The 14851-nt window shown below is 39.2% G+C and overlaps 1 protein-coding gene across 2 annotated transcripts in view; it reads right to left on the bottom strand.

The window, feature by feature from the left end:
* LOC130177451 (receptor tyrosine-protein kinase erbB-4-like) overlaps positions 1–14851 on the bottom strand; it is a 316805-nt gene that overhangs the window by 70235 nt on the left and 231719 nt on the right. For both annotated transcript variants that reach the window (XM_056389216.1, XM_056389217.1), the window contains exons 13-15: positions 13987–14119; positions 8520–8613; positions 2789–2943 (exon numbers count right to left, since the gene is read on the bottom strand). In XM_056389216.1, the coding sequence (XP_056245191.1) occupies positions 2789–2943; positions 8520–8613; positions 13987–14119 (382 nt within the window). The remainder of the gene's footprint in view (positions 1–2788; positions 2944–8519; positions 8614–13986; positions 14120–14851) is intronic.

Below are 14851 nucleotides of genomic sequence, written 5' to 3'. Positions count from 1 at the left end.
ACACAACATACAAGTATGGAATGAGTGTGCAGTAGCCCATTAATAAATGGGTGGTTGTTCTCCATCGACACCTACACATATGCTATAGGTTATATTTGCACTTTCATATATATATATATATATATATATATATATATATATATATATATATATATATATAGTTATATTTTGAGTTTCAGTTTTATTTTCTGTAAACTTCAAATTAAAGACTGGGACAGTAGTCTACATTAGTCAAACAAAAACTGAACCCATAACAAGTGTATTGCATTTTTTGCTATATATTGTTTCTACAGTGCCTTCTGCTACTTTGCTGGTTCAATGGTGCAACCCTGGTAGTGTCATATAATCAAACAATCTAATAAATTAATAATAACAATAATGATAGTGGAATACAGACTGACAGGTCACAAATGCTGACTAAAATTACACTTTTCACGTAGCCCTTCTGTGTTATAGCACACATCGTTGGCAGCCTTCACACATCAGTAACAGTCACATTCAGTTTTAATTTATTATGCACAAAGAAACATATGATAAATTAGCCTTTTTGAAGTTACCTTTTATAAAGATGTGGTTTTAAACAACAGATTATTCAATTTTTTGCTTTTTCTATTTCAGGGACTTTAACGCACAGTAACACCTGACGATCGAACTTTGAATAAAGGAGTTTGCTTGACAATGAATCTGAGTACATTCAAACTACAGTATGTTGTAGCTGTCAATTTACTAATTTTCAAAGTAACTTATTTGATTCAAGTATAGACTTTGGCATGCTGGTCACATTCCTTATTCTACAAGCTAACATCAGCCACAATCTATTGATGTCTCTTATCTGTCCACTACACCTTTTATTGCTGTCTGTGCTGTATCACAGAATCTACTCATCTTTTTCATAACTCTTAAATGTTGAAAAAGTGCAAAGAACTGTGATTTTCTTTCTTTCAGTCTCACTTCCTCTATCTCTTTCTGTCTCTTGCTTTGCAGTTCACTTCAAATAAATACAATGAAACACGATTCAATTCAACTTTAAATTGTATATTTTTCAGACTTCTGCTGCTTGCTGAGTGTCAAACACACTGAAAGGCAGCATGAAGAGGCCAAGATGGCTTTTGTGTTGAACTCTGGTTTTAAGCTTTAAAAGCACAAGGCATGTGCACCAGAAGATAGCATCAGCAAACCCATGTGCTTTCCTGATGTCTGTGGGTAAACTTCATATATGAGGTGAGTTCTGAAGTCTGGATTGCTCTTTTTCAGCTTCAACTTCATTCTAAGACTGTGTTCAGTTTCACAGTGACAGATTACAAAGTTACATTGTTTTTCTAATGAAAAGCAAAGATGTCGGCTGAAAGTGTCACCTGTCCTGTTTCAAATCTTCCATGCGCAGTGCGCACTAGTTGCATCATATACCACGACTGACAGACTTAATACTTGCTCCAAAATTTGGTGGGTCTTTTGAATGTGTAGAAGTAAAGAATATTGGTTGCCTCCGAGCGCTGTCTGTTTCCCTGTCTCTCTATGTCTCTACCATTTCCCTCTATCTCCCTCAGCTTGTGTTTTTGAGAGTTGGACCTGATTATAAAGCTGTCAGCCTGGTGTTTTCCATTTACAACTGCATTGTTATGCTCAAGCGAGCTGGAGCTTGTCACTCAGAAGAGGAGAAATAACATACAAGGAAGTGACATATACTCCCTGTGGAGTTAAATACAAAATGATATCTTACCCTTGTGTAATATTGCATTGAGCGATCAGTGGCTAGTGAGCAATGGAGAGTGGCAAGGTATTTCACTTACTCCTCTCACTTTCAGTCTTTGTCTCTTCTCTCTCATTTTCTGCTTCACCTCTTTCTTTATATCTTTTATCCTGCAAGATGTTGGATCATCATTTCATGTCTGCAGGGTACGGATAGTGAAAGGGACTTTCTGTGAGTGTGTGCTATTTACGTATATAAAAGCCAAATGCACTTACACCGAGAGAATGAGAACATTCTGTTGGTGCTCAGTCACTCCAGAAAATGCCACAGGGAAATTCACTCCAGCATCCTTGTGAAACAGGCAGTACTTGGTGATGTGGTGACTACTTGCAGGGCCAGTTGGTTACCTACTGTGGCTGGTGAGCTCACCAGTAACATAGTAGCACTAGCTGCACTTCATTATAAGATTAAAAATAAGTTAGCACAGTTCATACAATAAACGTATTCACTACTCTGTCAAAAGATTGAGCATAAACCATGCCTCTTTTAGGAGCAGCTTGGATTCCAGCAGTTTTATTACATTGGATGGTGCAACAAAGCAAATACATTTGGCTCTGGGTTCTACTAGTTATCATTGTCAAGACTACGGTTTGTAAATGATCAGTGCACACTGCAGCCGCAACAGTACAAAAAATGTATTCTGGTTTCTGGCTGATATAGCTGGTGTGACCAGACTCTTAAGGTTTGGGTCAAGAATTTTAGTTGTAGTAGTAGTTTAAGTTACTGTTGAGCAGCACGCACGCACGCACGCTCACACACTCGCACACTCGCAGACACAGTACAACTCCCTAATCATCAGTTCTGTGAAACAGCTAATCTTCTAATTGATTTTCCTCATAATTAGCCATCATCATCTCACACAAGTTTTATTTTGTTAAATGACGATAACAACAGTGGACATACCAGTGGTTTGGTTTCATTTATCCTTTACAGACTGAAGGAAGTGACTTTTGATTTTTGAAGAATGACAAAAAAGTCTTGGGGTAATGAGCATTGAATCCCTGACCCCTGACCAGTCTTTGTCCTGACTACACTTACCCCTGGGTGCAGTTGATATGGCAGGGATGGCATTCATTGTTGGCTTCGGCATACTTGAAGATGAAGCTGTTGGCACCTTGAAGGCCATCGGGACACTTTTCCACACAGTTTGGACCGTCCTTGAAATGAACGCATTTCATACAATGTTCTGGGCCCTTTGGGAAGTGAGAAAACAGTGATTCTGAATAAAATGCATATACGAGTCTTATGTATAAACATCAGCAAGGTGTCCAGTTGCAATTTGATAAGGCACTTCACTAACAACTTTTATTATCGAAGCATGATATGTAAGTTTGAAAACTACATCACAGCACAAGTCCAGCACTAATGATAAAACTAAAGTTTCACTAGGTAGTCTTGCAGTTAGTGGCAAGTGTCATTCAAGACAACTCATAGACTTTTCTGAAAACTGTGACTCTGGCTGGTGGGTGTGGAGAGAGAAACATGTCTTTTGGTTCAGTCATCACTGGTGAGGCTGGCTTTTTCTGAGCAACTCTCACTCAGAGATGTATAGGTTTGTTCTCAAGTTTTGACTCCACACTTCCTGTGTGTAGAGAGAATATACCGTAACTATAACCAGACATCATGAAGTCAGGCATAAAGGACAAATCAGCAGTGTTGCAAATTTAGAGGATGAGATATCTGCTGTAGCCTCAGTTTGTAAAATAGACTGATTGATGGGTATATTTCTACATGATCGACTCGCCTAGCGCAGCTTTATAGATTAAATTGTTGTACTTGCATCTGTGCAGCAGTGAAAGCAAAAAAGAGAGATAGCATGAAGCAAAAGACAGAATGTAAGAGCGGTGAGAGGAGAGAGAAGAAAAGTGAAAAAATAAGTACTGTCGAGTAATAAGGGGAAGTGAAGGAGAGAGAGTGGACGTGGATGCAGCATAACAGAGAAGAGGAGAGAGTCTGTAAGAGCGAACAAGATATGGTGTGAATAGGAGAGAGAAAGAGAGAGAGAACGAGGGACGGGAGAGAGAGAGAGCAGACGAGACACATAAAGCAGTGTGAGCGGAGCAGGCAGATAATAACCATCGCTCACAGCACACACAATGACCATAACAATCCGCCTAGAACAGGATTTATGGAGCTAATATAGGCGAGGGAGGAGGTAGGGGAGGAGAAGAAGAGAGGCAAAGAACTCTCCCAGACAGGCCTCGTATCATCTACAGGCCTAAAGAACATCTCATTGACAAACAACACATACATACACAAACTGTATGTAAATACAGTGAATGGAATTCACATCAACAACCATGTATTTCACTCACATATTCACTTACATGGATGTCTAGATTGTGCACAAATGCAAACATAAACAGATATACAGTACATACTGTACATTAACACATACTGTATACATGACGAAAGCACAGAGCCCCCCCCCCCCCCCCCCCCCCACCCACCCACACAGATTTCACTAAGAGAGGGGATATGGTAAAGGATGATACTGAAGGCAGATAACTATGCTTTGAGTGGAGGAGTGTGTATAAGTGCTGTCTGTGTGCGTGTGTGTGTATATATACTAATGTCTCTGCGTGTGTTCTTTTAACTTCTGTGTGTGTGTGTGTGTGCGTGAACATGCATTCACTCCGGTATAATTATGCAAATTGAAAGTCTCAATGCTCTCACTGGCTTTAGCATTGAGCCAGGCACTTTTATGAGTGTCTTCCCACCCATAGCTATTGCTGTGTGTCTGTGTCTGTGTGTGTGTGTGTGTGTGTGTGTGTGTGTGTGTGTGCATATGTGTGTGTGCATCCAATAATCCCTTCACACCAGCAAGCTAAATTATGTGACAGAGCAAACAAACAGTGTTTGGACCAGCAGGCGACTGGGGCATCCAAAAAATGACAGGGATGCACCGTGTCGCGACCAAAGTACCCTGCTGTAAATTTAAATTGGTCTGCTCGTTTAACGCTGATGTTTGTGTGTGATGCTGTTGGATATGCGTGTCTGTGTGTGTAGGTATAACTTCTGTCTTTTTCTTCCCTTCCATGCACAGACCACACAAGTATTGCAGGGGGCCTGGCCATTACTCTTTATGGTGTCAGAGCTTAGAGCAAAGACTTTTAACAGGCAGCCACATAAAAGAGTTTTCGGAGCATGGTCAGGTACATCAGGAAGGATTTACAGGATATTTTACTATAATGCACAGTCCAACACTTCATACCAATATAGTGAAGTCTTAAATCATCACACCACAAAGTAAGTTTAAGCATTACTGATGAGGTGGAGTGATGAAAAGAGTACAGAGAAAACAGGGTATAACCTTAGATATACAGTTATACTGTTCATGAGGACACTGTAGAAATAAACATTACAAAGCTTTGTAATTTTCCTTCAGACTCATCAGGACGAAGAAGAGAGGGAAACTATAGCACAGAAGAGGAGGAATTAGAACAGGTTAGAAGTCTTTCCTAACCCAAGGAAGTTTTTCATCACAATAATGTCACACATGTTGTATGTGGCTGATGTCACAATCTTTTGTATTTCTTAACTTTACTTCACATTTTCTAGTGATCAGCATTAAACAAATCTTGTCTTTGTAGAAAATTATAGCAACATACTGTATTCAGTAGAATATCTGAGTTGAGCTGAACTGAACAAAGTCTTAAGTGTTGTGAGATGTAAACATACTCCAGTGTATCAGTAAAGACACGAAGAAGATGAAAGGCACAGGAGCTCAAGTGAGTTTGTGTCACTGATCAGCAACATAAATTACTCTAGATCTACCATCATCACCTACTGTATTCTGTCCATAACATAGCCTGTATTATCTCTGATCTCTCTCCACAGAAGGCATTAGGCCTATATGCCTATCAAATCACTGTGTGTAAGCTGTAGTGTAATTTCTATGGCCACTGTGGCCATAACATAATTACTGTAATGCATTTGTGGGTCTGTGCTGCACATGTGACGTTCATAGGAGGTCCAACAGGTTACCCTGGTAGATTTTCATTTTACACAGTTTATGAGTCTCACACACACACACACACACACACACACACACACACACAAACAAACACACACATACACACACACACACACACACACACACACACACACACACACACACAGCACACACACACACACACACACACGCACACACACACACACACAGTCACAGAATTACACGATGCCAAAAATAACAACCCTGTTTCTGAGAGATTCTGTTTCTGTACCACTAAACTGCAATAGCAAATACGTTTTGAAGGACATGTAATCACTGGCTAGATTATGTTCAGAGGCGATGTTTGTTTTGAACTAATAAGCGGTGATGATTTGTTGCAGGCAGGGGAGTCACCAGGAGGTGGTTGGGATGGATGGCAGGTGTACAACTGTCACACCAGAGACCAGGGTTTACATACAGAGTCCAGTCTGCAGTTAGGTTTAGGCAACACAAGCACTTTGGTTAAGGTTTGGGAAAGACTGTGGTTTTGATTAAATGTAATTAAACATCTTGTGTCTGAAGCCACTATGAACTTTTTTTCTGTATTAAAACAGACTACATTCCTTCCCTAATGTTAACCAAAGTGCCGTGAGTGGTGAAACATAACCATTAAAAAGTGTAATAATGCTGAAGTCAATACAAGTGGATATTATACTGCAAGACTGGATATTTTGGGAGAAAACAAATATGTTGTCTGTGAACATTTCACTGATGCGTTCAGTGTCAATGTATTTGCGACTTGGAAAATATTTAAATTAACAACAAATCCTCATTACATTGACAGAAAACATAATGTGGTCGCAATTACAGTTCGTCCTAAAGATATTTTCTGTTTCAGTTCTGTTGTATATCAAGATCATTTATGTGAGACAGGGTTGCAAATAAAGATATATTTAAGCAATGGCTGAAAAGTCATGTATAAATGCATAAATAATTAAATGAGTAAATAAATAAACAAATAGAGACTGAATATAGCCTCAAACGTTTTGCATATGTTCTAATTAAAAGACCACTGTGTAGGATTTAGGATTTCCAGTGGTGAGGTTATGGCCACCTCAATACTCCAACTCTTACCTCTCCCTTTCCAACTGTGGCAGAGAACCTAACGTGGACTTCAGATAACATAAAATCATGACAGACCCTCTCTAGAGCCACAGTTTGATTTCTCCGCTCTGGGTTACTATAGAAACATGGTGGCGCAACATGGCAGGGTTCATGGTAGAGGAGGGGTTCCCTATATATATATATATATATATATATGAAAGGCTCATTCTAAGCTAATATAAACACGACGACTCTCTGCCTCAAGTGATTATACACTGATGAAAACATTATTATGCATATTATATTCAATTTCTGCCAATAGGTCCCCCTAAATCCTACACACTGGTCCTTAGTTGAAAATATTTACACAGCTTATAAAAATTATTACGAAGTACTTGTGAAGTGCTTGCTCAAAGTTTTTAATCACTTTGTCTTCCAACTGCTGCAGTAAGCTACAGGTCTCTGTCTGTGTTTTATTATTTTATGGGCACCCACCTTACCATCACTTGTCTAAGAAAGGCAAGCGCAGGGTTGTGATGTATCAAGTGAAGAGCAAAGTTAATCAAACCAACAAATCTCCTCTAACAACAACAAACACACTTTAATCAAGCTAACAACCACAGATGTGCTAACTTTCTCCTGAGCTTGTGCACTCACACACAAACATCACAGTAGTTTTGGGAGGAAAAAAATAAATAAAAGTTCCACATTTCTAAACTATATTGGGCAAATTATCTGACAGGGTGTGATGGGACACAAAAGACAGCAAAAGACAGCACATGGCCCCTCTGGCTTCCATGTGTCGCAAACCATCGCTCTCTATCAAACAGCAAGATAAGATTTTAAGAGAAAGCGCAGGATCAGGGGCCTCATATGCCTGTGGGTGTAGTGTTCACAAGAGGCAAACAGAAATGAAGGTCACTGTGGCATTTTTCTAATGTACAGCTGCTACCAAACAATCTGTCGGCAAGCTGCTGTGCTTCTCTAAGAGCTTGTGAAATGCAAAAGTTTGTTGGGTGCACAAATGCCTTTTGAGGACCTTCAAAAGGATAAGCGGTATGGCTAATGGATGGACAAAAGAAAATATAATGCTGTCCTTGAATGAGTGGTTGAATGTTCACATAATATAAAACCAGAATTATATACACACAAGCACACATGAACTGAATACACACACTTTGCGGATTAGCTAAACAATCAGTTTTGCCTTTGAGTCAGAATATGAGACATAATCAATAGCAAAGCTGAAAGGCACACTTTGACTGCAAATACACTAATTAATCATAGTTGAAGATGACCACAGGGAACATCTGCAGCTCCATGTCATTTTTTGGTTTGTGGAGAGTGAAGCAGTGCTCTTTCCGGGGGGATTTTCATAGGATTTGTTGATTATTGTTGTAAGACAAACTTGAAAAAAATGTGAACCTATCCTTTTAAAAAAACATAAATCTTGATTTACAAAGGCAGTCTTTTTAAGTCGGCTTGCTGTTCACCGTCACATTATAACTCAGATTAGTCTTGGCTCTGTGGCTTCTGCAGTTCATCTTTCAATGATGGCATTACGACACCATGTGTATTGCTTTTTATGTTGAGTGATATTCCTCTTTAAAGACTAGATAAAACGAAATGTAAGCAAGCTGCTCAAAAAACAGCCCTCTTTGCTGTCTATATTAAGAAGACAGTGAGCGAGTCAGTCTGCCTCACTATTGCTGTCTACAGGAGGAAGCTTACCGGACCGTGGCAGGTCAAAGAGTCATCGTCAGCTCGCTCACACTGGGCATCACACTCCACGCACACTGACCCGTTGGCATACTCTCGAATATCCCTGAGAGAGGTGGAGGAGAGGGAGGGAGGGAGGGAGGGAGGGGTCAAGATGGGTGGGGAGCAGAGAGCGAAACAGGGGTGAGAGACAAGAGGATAAAAACATTATTTGTGTCTTCAGCCAGTACGGATGTTAAATCTTGAAGGATGTGCTTTTTTGCTCGAGTTGAAAGGAGCTAAAACACTGAGAAATAAGACTTCAATCACCTCTATTTCATGTGATAAAATCATTCAACAAATTTATCTTAAACAAAGCTTCACTAAGCAAGACAATAATGTGGCTTGTAAAAACAAAGACTTTTTCCATTATTCTGGTGTCATGTTTAGTAAGTGGCTAGAAATCTAAGAGCAGTTTAAAACCAGTTGTTGTGAGGACCTACAAACGATGAATAACAACTCATTACCACATCAACCCTTGCCAAATACAAAAAGAAACAACATACACAATACATGTCTGTAGGGTTCAATGATGTCTGTGATTACACTTTACTAATTATTAGTTAAGTTAATTTTTTAATAATATAATTATTATATCATATTTTTTAGATAAGTTTCCATTGTTTTCATTGTTTCACCAAAGCAAAATTTCAAATGTCAGACACTTCTTGTTATCAGCTACTCTCCCTTCTAACAATGGAAACATAAAAAAAAGCTTTCCTATAATGCTCAGCACAAGTTTACGAATAATCCTTTTCAATCAATAATGTCTGAATAAGATCAGAGTTCATGGTGCCACTTCCACAGCAAAGAAGACTGATGGAGGGACTAACATAGAAGAAGTGTTAATAGTGGATAGATTTGTCTGTATCAGTCTGCTAGTATGAGCTTTGTTTCTTTCAATGTTTACTTTGGAAACAGAAGTCAATATGTAGCCATAGCATTAGGCGCACACACACACAGACACACACACACACACACACACACACACACACACACACACGGCTTTTACACCCACAAGCATTGTAGCTAATTAGCTAACTGTAATACTGATAGTATCACTCAGGGGGTCAACACAGTTGAAAGGTGGAATACCTGCTAGGGGTGTAACGTTTTCAAAAATCAATTAAATTAAGTGCCTTGTTATTCAATTTCTACAATCCCCTTATTGTAGTAGAACACCAGAGTGGCCTCCAAAAGTCATTAGATTTGACCACAGTGCGACTGAGTTGGTGTTGGTACTTTGCCTTTGTCACTATAGGACAAGGAGAAAGACTTTTGGGTCCTTCTCTTTTGATCAGTGAAAAAAAACAGAATGTTCCGTCTCAGCAGTGGAAAAAAAAATTGTCGTCGGCCCAGTGGGATCTAAATCAAATTAGTATTAATTATGCTTCATCTGGCCTTCAGAAAACCTTCCAGGAGGCAAGGGAGGTATGCTTTTGTCTGGGTGTGTGCTGGTTGAGATAATAAAGGCTGCAATGTCACTGGAAGATATCATTGACGTTTAAGACTTATAGACTATTGCATGATGTTCTGCTCTGTTCTGTTTTCCTCTATTTTCTCTCTGTTGTGGGACAAAGATTCAGCAACACATTTGCAGGGAGTAATACATCTTCAGTATATGGATATGATGCAAAATAACTTTCATTTCAAAAGGCTTTTCCACATAATCTACACTGCCAAACGTGTATGTTGACAAGAACAAATAAAAATACCTTTTTGTTATTGTGAACGATAACATTCAAATTGTTTTGACTTTGTAAACATTTTCAACAGCCATTCAAAAATCATTTGAGATATAACGCAATTCAAGCTCCTCGCCATTTTGCTGCTGTCTGACCCACGCTGAGTTGTCAATATACTAACATGTCTGAAATGAAAGAAAAGTAAATAAACCACAAAATAAATACTGCATGTCGTGTAGAATTTTTTTTTTGCCCGTATGCTGCTGATGCTAATTCCACACAAACAGAATCTCTGCATTTTTTACGTAAAAAAGAGTTTTTCTAGAGTCAAAATTTGATCTTTTAGTTACATTTTAAACACACCAAGATATTGAAAAAAGGGGCAGCATCCTTGTGGTTTGCTCAGCACTACCCCTGTCCTCAAGCTCACCTCATATGAAGCAAGTTCTTGCACACTTTCATGCAATACATGCCAGGGTAGATTTTCTGTACTTCTACTCCTTAACCAATCCACACTGGAATAAAGGTGCTGTAACAAAATCTCAACTACATCCCAACTGATTGTACTGATAAATACAGAAACCAAATAACCACAGACAAAAATAAATATTTCATATAAAAGTTAAATATAAATGTGACTCATGTAACACATAATGTGACTGTGCTACGAGGGTGAAGGGTTCGAATTGCATTCAGTGAAACCCTGTTTGACTGTGGTGGTGACACTGATGGTGTGGGTGGTGCCGACGTGCAGGTAGACAGGTAGGCAGGGCGTGGCCCCGTGCGCAAGCAGTGACTGTGACACGCAGTGACACGCCTAGCCCCCCTGCCCTAACAGCACCTTCCGGTCTTCCACATTCCTCTCCAATGCGGCCACCAAACCTTTTTTGATCAAGTTGGGACTCTGAACTTAAAAGAATCTTTCCAGCAGTTCTGCAAGGCAAAATATCTAAAATGTTATTAATAAAACACACCAGGGGAGCTGGTCTCATCAGGTGCAGAGCATCAAGCTATACTTCCTTTAAAGTCTAGGGACCCCTATCATTTTGACACTCTGCAGGAGTGCCTTTTAAACCGCAAGTTACCACCACATCTTAAATTGTTCTTTTTGCCCTCTGGCTCTTAATATCATTCATAGTAAACAGAAAAAATACTGCTGAATTTGAAAGCTGCAACAAAGAGCCTTGGGCTGTTCTTGAACTGAAATTTAACTTTTGATGAGCAGGTTGTGCAGAAGGTCTTCCCAGGGACGGAGTGGGAATAAAAATCGGCCTGGGACTTTTGACTTGGACTGACCCACCAAAACCCATCTAGACACACCATCACACGTCACACTTAGAATCATGTAGTAAATAAATTATGATGATTAAACTGTAGTTTTTTTCACAATCCTCTGTATAAGTTAGTGATTGTGACATTAGAACTGGGAGTGAACAGTGAACCAGTAAATACAACACCAGACATATTTGAATTAGAGTAATTTTTCTCCTTCATTTTATTTTTCTGTAATAAAATTCTGTACATCTGAACAGAGATTTTGAGGATTAAAATTAGTGCATTAGAATTTCTGATGAAACAAGAGAGGAAAACTTTATCCTCTCTGCAGAGTTACTGCTGCTAGACGAATAACTATTTCAGTTTAAGATCTTTTCTCTGAGTGTTTTCGACTACAGTTTTCTTTTTAATTTAACTTTCTTATTCATTTAAAACGAGTCGGGAACAGCTGCCTCAGAGTTTAAACAACGATAAAGATACAAACACATAAATGGTAAGCGAGTGAACGGAGGTGTGACACTGAACTGAGTGTAGTTTGCTGTGGTGCAGACATGAGGGAGATAACGGCCTCACGGAACCACTGTGGCCACGCTGTCCACTCCACTGGGCCAATCACCACACACGACACTACTGATCTTTCTTTTGCTCCCTCTCTTGGTCTTGCGACCCAACAACCAGCCCACTGCAAATCTTTTCAACTGAAATCAGCTGATTTGTTTTGTTTTTTTGTTTTGTTTTTTTTTCCTTGATTTAATCAGTGAAAGACATTTTACTGCGACGTCAACGTATCTGTCAAATACTTAATATAGAAATCAGTTTGATCTTTTCCACACCGCTAACCTGCACGTTTTAGTATGAAAAAATGATGACCAAGCCTTCTCCATCAGAACCCTGGGGTGCCACTGGCACAACATGTAGTGTTCATTATTTTGTATATGTTCCATTTAGTTCATATGTTTTCATATTTTTAATATATACTTTAAACTAAAATATTATTTAAAAAAGTAATTTATCAGCATTGATTTTTTACATTGAAAAAGTATATGAGAATCTGGGTGAAAACTAACTTACCTGGGAAAACATGAACGTGTTCTGTCTGTGAAAACATTCTGAACTAAATAAAAAGCCACAATATTGAGGACAGAAATATTTAATTTCATAATGAAGCGGCCAGCATTGAACACATATGATTTGTTAATAACATAAATAAAAAGGAAAATGAAGGATGTGTAAAGTTGGTTGGCACTGTAATGTTCTATGATAGTGCTTGCTGTGCTACATTCTCCTGCCTGAATATTACATTTCCTCTTTATCCTCATACTCAGCACTAAATCAAACACAGAGATCAAAAAGGACGATCCACCACAGTAAAGGTAAGTCTGCAAAGCTGAACCTGAAACTGACCTCAGGGTGAGTCTCTGTACTAGTCCAAGCTTCTAAGAGTTCAGTGAAGTGAAACAAAATGTCACAGAACAATCACACACACACACACACACACATGCTAATTGCCGTAAATACTCAAGAGCTAAGAGCACTATTTTTTGAATCACATCCTGTTTTAATGTGTGTTTCTAGACAATTCAGAGTACTTCTTGGCGCTGGCACTGTGCTGTTTTTATTTTTACTGTAGTGGTTGCTGGGTGAAATGAGGTATGCTGTTTTCTCTAACCACATCCGTCACTTAAAAAGGCACTCGTTGGTTACCATAGAGACTTGAGAGAAACTTTCGTTATCGTATATATCTCCAAGGTCTGTGTATAGATCTATGACTATGACTGTTTGTGTGCGGCTCTACTAACATGCTGTGTAAAATGTAGTGAACACAAAGTAGTGACACATGCATTGCTTGAGCGTCTACTTGAGCGTCCTCTTGAGTTTCAACATTAAATGTAGAGGTTGAAGTGTAAGATTAATCTTGCTGTAGTGTAGGTGGATGATTGATAACAGCTCCAAGAACCCATCTAAATATAAAGCATTTATTGCTGGGGCCATGTAGACACTATAACCGACTAATGCTGCCTAACTGGCAGAAAAAGAACATGGATGAAATTGGCTTGTTTTTGTCTCCTGCATGTACCCTGCACCACACAATAACACTCTTCCTCTATGAAGGTTCATGTTTTATCCAATGAAATGTTTTTTTTTTTTTATATATATCCTTAGTGGAGGTCTTCTTTGTTTCACGTAAGGTGGCTCAACTTCACTAATAAACATTTGAATGCAACCTTGAATCCTTCTCAAGGCACTGGTTTACATGCATGAAATGGGGCTTTGTTAACATGAACAAAATCTAATCTCTTTACTATTTTCATTTATAATTCTAATGTGCATTGAAGAGGGGATACCTGTGTACAACAGATTTATCAATCAATTTCCCATGTCCCCGTGTTTTTTTCAATCATTCCCTTATTCCCTTGGGTAGCAAAAATGCTGTTTTGATGTATCTGAGTGCAGGTGTACGATGCACGTGCATAACTCACCCTTCATAAAGGTTGCAGGTATCCACGCAGGTTCGTCCACGGCTGAAGTATCTGCAGGAGAGGCACTGGTCTGGGCCAGGACCCCAACATCCTGCGTCTGAACACAGCGGGTCACACACCATGTGCTCCCTGGCTGCTCAACACAAACGTACACAAAAACAGAGAGTATCACATACAGCAAAATATTACATTCATGTTGAATGCAGTTATGATTTGATGGCTTCATGTTTGTACAGAGAATAAACCCTATATCGGCCCGGTTTCCCTGGCCTGCAAAAGGTATGTTTTTGTAAGATGACGTTTCCCAAACAATGGCAGGAGTAATTGCAGCAAGACAGAGGAATAGGTGTAGAGCTGATGCTGAGGGACTGTGATATTCCTATTCACCGAACAAGAAATTGTCAAACAATATGCACTGAGCAATCACAGAATAATTACCCTCCTGGATGAAAGGAAAGGTCGCCTCGTACTGTATGTTCTGTTTGTATAAATAGTGTGTGGTGTGTGTACGGTACTGTGTGATATGGTTCTCTGTGGGCCGAGCAAAGGGGGGAAATGGGCTGAGCTGCTTCATTATAAGAATGCTGAGCAAATGGTGACAAAGCACTGGTGGGACACTGAAAGCACCTGCAGATGCCAAGCAGACTTGTTTATCTAACTTAGACTTACAGAGGAGAGGGCAAACAAAACATCCCTCTATTTATTTGAAGGGTCTCATCTAAAACATCAACTTTCAGCTTTATGCCTATTTCTTGTTGTTAAAATTCAAATATATAATTAACAGACACTGATTATCAATAACAATTTTCTAGCGGCTTTAATCCAAAAATATCAGTCACCTGCTTTCAACACAAATATCCAAACA

The sequence above is a fragment of the Seriola aureovittata genome, chromosome 11, assembly GCF_021018895.1.
Source record: "Seriola aureovittata isolate HTS-2021-v1 ecotype China chromosome 11, ASM2101889v1, whole genome shotgun sequence".
NCBI classification, from domain to species: domain Eukaryota; kingdom Metazoa; phylum Chordata; class Actinopteri; order Carangiformes; family Carangidae; genus Seriola; species Seriola aureovittata.
This window is presented reverse-complemented; position numbering and strand designations above follow the sequence as displayed.